At 37.0% G+C, this 7,170-nt stretch overlaps 1 protein-coding gene across 1 annotated transcript; it reads left to right on the top strand.

Annotated features, from left to right (window-relative positions):
- Nucleotides 1-286: 286 nt before the first annotated feature.
- Nucleotides 287-6,627, top strand: LOC107729891 (LIX1-like protein). The gene is made up of 6 exons (XM_016540622.1): nucleotides 287-1,171; nucleotides 3,026-3,189; nucleotides 3,395-3,535; nucleotides 4,476-4,571; nucleotides 4,653-4,730; nucleotides 5,420-6,627. The coding sequence occupies exons 1-6, from the start codon at nucleotides 838-840 to the stop codon at nucleotides 5,672-5,674; spliced, it is 1,068 nt and encodes a 355-aa protein (XP_016396108.1). The 5' UTR covers nucleotides 287-837; the 3' UTR covers nucleotides 5,675-6,627.
- The last annotated feature ends 543 nt before the right edge of the window (nucleotides 6,628-7,170 follow it).

Here is a 7,170-nt window from a genome sequence, read left to right as displayed (position 1 = left end):
CTGTTGTTTGGAAGTAGCTATTTTTTTATTTATGGAGCATTAAAATGCATATCCAAATCCCATCTAGTTCAGCAAAATGAAACAATTCGCTTCATCCAATGCTTACGCTATTCTGAACTCTAGAAAAAGTGCAGCTCTTTATTTCTATAAAACAATGAGGCCTTTATGAGACATCAACATTTCGGATTTTTTTTATTACGGAAAATTAAAAAAAGTGCATTTTTAATTTGATAGTGCAGCATTTGCATATTCAAACATCTTTTTACAAAACGTGTAAACAGCCTACAAAAATTGTCTTTATGTGCTGCGATTAATCAACTGGTGAAGTGGTGATATCAATTAGTTAATATTTTTATCTATTCATCTGTGGTCTCTTGCCCTAAGAAGTAGACTATCTTGTCATGTTTAGTAGTAGCTGTTCTCAATGGCTCTAGTTTTCTATTTTTGTATCTTTGTTCGTGTGAGATTTGTAAAGTGGACTTTATTTAGGCTACACAAATATGCATAAACATGTACAGCAAATATTTGAAAACGGCGATGTTTAGATTGATTTGGTTACAGAGAGATTTGTGCATTTGGGAAGGTTTGGCCGGACGTGCCACGTCACAGCGTGAATCCATCTATTGGTCAAACACAAGCATATGCTGCTCCTTTTTCCTCCCTATGGCAGTTTTACGCCCCAAACAGTAAATACAATTTTTGCTCAATCAGCTTAACAAAGCTCATACCTTCGAGAAACACTTTTATGTTTGTCATATGCATCTTTAATTGGCTTTGCAATCGTTTCTGGCAGTCGTTCCCTTTGTGTTGGTTTCTTTTGCATCACTTTTCGAGACAATGGAGTCTCTTCGCCATCAGCGCTTACAGCCCGGTATCGGATACGGAGCGAGCGCGACCGGGACTCTGCGGTCCCTGCGGCCCGGTGTAACCGGCACTCTTTCCTCGGCTCAGGGTTCCCACGTCTCGGTGTCTGCCTCCCCGGGGCCGCCGCCACCACCGCCGCCCCTCCAGCTCCACAGCCTCGGGTCCGGTATCATGGGCAGCGGGTTCGGTTCGATAGACATGTCGGCGGGTCTGGGTCTGTCCAATCCTAGCAACCCGGTGGTTCTGAGAGAGGCAGTGGACGCGGTGGTCCGGAGCTTTGCCAAACACACGCAAGGATACGGCAGGGGTATGTGGGGTGAACATGGACATGTTTTGCACATGAGAGCATAAGGGGCAATGATGAAAAATAATATATATTTTTGAAAACAATTAAAATGTAAATGTAAAAAGTGATTAGAAATGTATTCAACGTGTATTCAAATTGGTTTTTATATTCAATTTTATACATTTGAGTTTTTTTAATTTAATCACTATCAAAATGGCAGTATTTAAAAAGTAGTTTAAGCATCATATAACAAGTAAAATAAAATATCACATGCACATTAAACACACATGAGAGTACAAATCTTTATTTTCACAAATTAGTTTTTGAATAATGAATATCATTAAGTTTTCTTGGGGTTACTTAATTTGAACTGAATTAAACTTACCCTTACTTAAAAAATTACAAATACGGTATTTAATATTCTATCTATCTATCTATCTATGTTTTTCAAATATTAATCATATATATATATATATATACAGTATATATACATACACATTGACTTTAAGCCCTCAAAATATGATTTTTAATTCAGAAATTAAAAACTTGATAATCATAGGAGAGATTCTCATCCTCTGTATGAATTGCATTTTTTATGTATTTTTGAATTATTTAATAGACTAGATCTTGACAAGAAATGTGCCACTTAATTGACCCACATGCAAGATATTTCAAGCAAACACATTCAGAAATGAGTATTGAAACTTCTCACGAATTTGCGTAAAAAAGGGAATTTAATTCATAAAACATAACCTCTGGCGGTGTCTCAGCAGTAACTGAGTTTTGAATCTCATTTCATTCCAAAATGATTAGAAAAAAAACATTTTGTTTAAAGCCTATATTTAGAACCATTAAGATTTTGTATTATTTAAATTAAGATGAGAGTCATCAAGAACAATAAACAGGAAAGGCACTGCCTTTTTTTATGAAAATTTCACAGAGCAAAAAAAAAAAAAAAAGTGTAATTTTCTTGGAATATATTGTTTTCTTTTGATTTTCAATATGTTACCCAGACATGTTCTTCATGAGATGCACTCATGCAGATCCCTAACTAGACAGCATTTTGCAGCACCGTAGGTGTGTATAAACATTCGATTTGAGCACTCCGATTGAGCCCCCTGACATGCTGACCTAATTACATTAAATGGATTATTGTCGGATAGACTGTTGCCAGTGTTCTTTAGAGGCAGGCTAAGTGTTTTAATCTAGCTCCTAAACACCTCAGACCATCTGAATGCAACCTCCAAGAAGCTTAGCTTTCATTTGCAGAAGAAAGACCTTTATATATTTGTGCTTGAGTGTTACGTGCGGCTGTGATGATTTTCACATTACTCCTGTCCAAATACACCACCCTTATTTCCTGTTAGAAACTAGTATCTAAGCAATTCCACAACAACAAGCTTTTTCACTGTTTACTGACACAGTCATAGTGAAAGATGAATTTATGAACTTGTTTTGTGAAAGTATTGCTCATCAAATTGTTCCAAACCTGTATGAGCTGCTTTCTTCTGTTGAACACACAAGAAGATATTTTGAACCGAACAGTTGCCAGTAGCCATTGTCAGGTTTGGAACAACTTGAGGATGAGTAAATGATGACAGAATTTTCACTTTTGGGTGAACTCTCTTTAGGCATATTAAAAACACCAGACAGACAATTAAACAAAGTTAAAAACTTGATTTTCACCACCGAGGGTCTTTAAGTTTCTTCAACTTGAATAGAATTAGCAAAACTGAAGAATTAGTGCATGATATCAGGTGTTTGATGATATGTGAAATGTGACTGCTGGTGTTTCAAGCCACATTTGAACTCATGAGTTTTAAAATAAACTAGAATGGTGTTGTATACTCTGATCTGATGGTCTTATTCCCACAGTGAATGTCGTGGAGGCCTTGCAGGAGTTCTGGCAGATGAAGCAGTCACGAGGTGCTGACCTGAGGAACGGGGCTCTTGTCGTCTATGAGATGGTCCCATCCAATAACCCCCCTTACATCTGCTACGTCAGTCTCCCTGGGGGAAGTTGCTTCGGGAGTTTTCAGGCAAACAATATTCTCTTTACATTTTCCAATGCATTTGTCTTGGAACTTCAGATCTTCAGAAATAAATAATTGTGTTTTGGTTGCCATCTGTGTCTGCATATTTTCTGCCTAATGTTTTCTCTTGAGGATCTCTTGGAAATTAATTCTGTGAGCATCTTCAGGATTCGATTACAGTGTGGTTAAATAGCATCTTTGATCTTCTCAGTTCTGCCCGACCAAAGCTGAAGCAAGACGGAGCGCGGCCAAAATAGCCCTAATGAATTCTGTTTTCAATGAGCACCCATCTCGACGCATCACAGATGAGTTCATAGAGAAGAGTGTGTGTGAGGCTCTAGCCTCCTTTAATGTGAGTTCTCACAGTTATCTCAGTCTTTGAGTGGATTTTTGTTCCAGTTAAGAGATCACCCAAAAATTGAAGTTCTTGCTTCATTTACTCTTTTATTTCTTCTGGGGAAGGCCATCCAGTTACAATGAATGAACACTGAAGCTTTTAAAGGGATAGTTTACCCAAAAATGAAAATTCTGTCATTAATTATTCATCCTCATGTCGTTCCAAACCCGTAAGACCTTCGTTCATCTTCAGAACACAAATTAAGATATTTTTGATGCATTCCGAGAGCTCTCTGACCCTCCCATAGACAGCAATGTAATTACCACGATCAAGGCTCAGAAACGTAGCAAGGAGATCGCTAAAACAATCCATGTGACATCAGTGGTTCAACCGTAATTTTACGAAGCTACGAGAATACTTTTTGTGTGCAAAGAAAACAAAAATAACGACTATATTCAACTATTCGTCTCCTCCGCGTCACCCTATAGCGCCATTTTGGAGAGTATCACATACGTAAACAACGTATGCTGTTCTATGTCAGCAGCACCGTACGCGGATACTCTGTTTACATTGTTTATGCTTTGATCTGAACGTAAACAACGTATCTGCGTACATACGTTGCATACCGTGTTTATGTATGTGAAACTCTCCAAAAGGGCGCTATAGGGTGACGCGGAGAAGAAAAATTGTTGAATAAAGTCATTATTTCCGTTTTCTTTGCACACAAAAATTATTCTCATAGCTTTATAACAATTAATGACAGAATTTTCATTTTTTTGGTGAACTATCCCTTTAAGCTTTGTAAAAATATAAATGCCTTTACTGTCACTTTTGATCAATTTAATGCAATCCTTGCTGAATGAAAGAACTAATTTCTCTCAAATCAAACCCAGAACCTTTGAACAACAGTGTATTGCTGACATTGTTGACCTTTACTCATTTGTACTTACTGTAGGGAAACAGAGAAGAAGCTGATAACCCTAGTACAGGCATTGGTGCTTTTCGGTTCATGTTAGAGTCTAATAAGGGGAAATCTATGCTAGAGTTCCAGGTAAGTGAGATCATTATTGGACTATATGAAAAGTTGTGAGTAACTGTACATGTGGATTTTAATTTTTAATTTTTTTCTTAGGAACTGATGACAGTTTTCCAGCTTCTCCATTGGAATGGTAGTCTGAAAGCCATGAGAGAAAGGCAATGCTCTCGTCAGGTAAAGACAAATATACTATTTTCAGTAATACTTAAGAGTCATATCATGAGGAGTGATATGTGCCTTCATCTTTTGAAATAAAACAGTTTACTCCACTTTGTAAAAACATGCTGTAACTTTCAGATCTCAAAACTTCCTCCTCACTCCAAAAATACCATTCATTAAAACTATTCTGACATGATCGACCACGTTTACATGTCAACAACAACTATTCTGAGTTCAGAAACTTGGCTGACTAGTCACAGTGAAATAAAAAGAAAGAAGTAGCATAGAAACTATTATTCCCAATAATAGGAAAGTAATGAAAAGTAAAATGTGGGAAAGTCCACCAAACTTTATACTGTTCCTGACAGATGTAGGATCAGAGAGATGCTGCAAAATGCAATAAATAAATAAATAAATAGTTACTTGAAAAAAAAAAAGTTTAATAAAATATAAAATAAATAAATAAAATATACAAAAATAAAAAAGCTAGCTTCCAAGGTGACATTGATAATTTGTATTTAGTTTAACTTGATATACTATAATAACTGAAACTAAAATAAAAATGAATAAAAAAAATATAGACATTAAATTTTTTTTATAAAAATGACAAAAACACAAACAAGTGCTAAAACTTTAACTAAAATTAAATATGTTTTGCTGACCTGTCTATGGTGTGTATAACAATCAGCCTTTTGTGTAAACAGGAAGTGCTTGCTCATTACTCCCACCGAGCGCTAGACGATGATATGCGTACACAAATGGCCGCCGACTGGGTCAGTCGAGAACACGTTTTATCCGGTACCATCAATCGAGAGATGGCCGCCACCGAGCGCGAGCTGGAAGAGGCCCGTCTGGCAGGACGGGAGCTGCGCTTTTATAAAGAAAAGAAAGACATTCTGCTAATGGCAGTGGGGCAGCTAGGTGGGTCAAACACTACAACTCTGCCCTGCACATGCTGAAGAGTATGAAGACGTGTCAGACGTGGCGTATGATTGTACCAGATAGCACTCCAAAACTCAAAACGGTCTTTTTTAACTTGTGTGTTTGTGTGTGAGGAGTCAAAGAATCAGCATTTTGAATAATTCCACAGACAAAAACGACGATGAATTATACGTTTCTGTCTTTTTGATTTGAACATGTAAGGCATTTTAAACTTGAACAGAATTAAGCGCTATATTGCTATTATTACTATACCAGTATTATCCTCCAGTGTTATCGGTTGACTGTACTGGCACATGGACCTAATATGTCGGGAAAATCCGTTTTGAGGCCTTCTTTGCAGAATCCTATTACATGTGGGCGCTGCTTTTTTTTAAAGCTAATTCGCCAAATCACTGCCTATTCGCTTTTCTTAGGAGATACAGTTGTGTGGTCAAGTCACCTTTATAGCTACAGATTGATCACAGTGATACAGTTGTTTTCAATAGTCTGCATTTACATTCACATAATAGCCTTGCTCATTTATGTGCTTTTGGGGAATATACAAACCGTTGCTTTGTAATGTTAATCCTAAGTATGTTTATGTAAACACACATTTATACAGTACTTTTAAGTTAACTAAACTTTTCCACAAGAGCCAATTGCCTTAGCATAAATGTTTGCTAAGGAAGCAACCTCACAATGTTTTCATAATACAAAGGTCAGATTTTCTTACACACTGTCACTGGTGAGAAATCCCGGCACAGGATTCCTCCAGCCGCCTTCTTACATAGAAAAACTGAATCTGTGCACTCATTACATTGCCTTCTGTTACTTTTGTGATTGTAGAGCAATCATGCTCAAGGCAACACTTTATTTCTACCTCCTTTCTGAAAGCTTTTGTGAACATTTATTAGCATATACGCATACAAGTGCAGATTGGATTAGTGTTGAAAGAATAGTTCACCCAAAAATGAAAATTTGCTGATAATGTACTAACCCTCAAGCTATTCAAGATGTAGATGAGTTTGTTTCTATATCAGAGCAGATTTGGAGAAATTTAGCATCACCAATGGAGCCTCTGCAGTGAATGGGTGCCGTCAGAACGAGTCCAAAGAGCTGATAAAAGCATCACAATAATCCACAAATAATCTATAATGTCCATCATATTGATGTCTCTTCAGTGAAAAAGGAGAGAAATATGCACAAATCAAGCACAGTTTACAAGCAATAACATTTGAAAACAGTTCTAAATAAATATGCCAGTGGTTTTTGATATGAGAGGACAACAGGAGATGGAATTGTTTTGTTCTGGAGGAAGTGTTATTATGGATTATGGACCCGTATTTTGGTCCGAAGCAACATTTTAAAGTTAAAACACCTTAATGATGGATTTGTTCCTTGCAAACATGCCGTTTTTCACTTCACAAGACAGTAATTGATGGACCGGAGTCGTGTGGATTGCTTGTGAATTATTGTGAAGTTTTTATCAGCTGTTCTGACTCTCATTCTGACGGCACCCATTCACTGCAGAGGA

The sequence above is a fragment of the Sinocyclocheilus rhinocerous genome, unplaced genomic scaffold (assembly GCF_001515625.1).
Source record: "Sinocyclocheilus rhinocerous isolate Xijiao unplaced genomic scaffold, SAMN03320098_v1.1 scaffold1269, whole genome shotgun sequence".
Classification (NCBI taxonomy): Eukaryota; Metazoa; Chordata; class Actinopteri; order Cypriniformes; family Cyprinidae; genus Sinocyclocheilus; species Sinocyclocheilus rhinocerous.
Note: the sequence above shows the minus strand (reverse complement) of the source record. Positions and strands in the feature narration are given on the sequence as shown.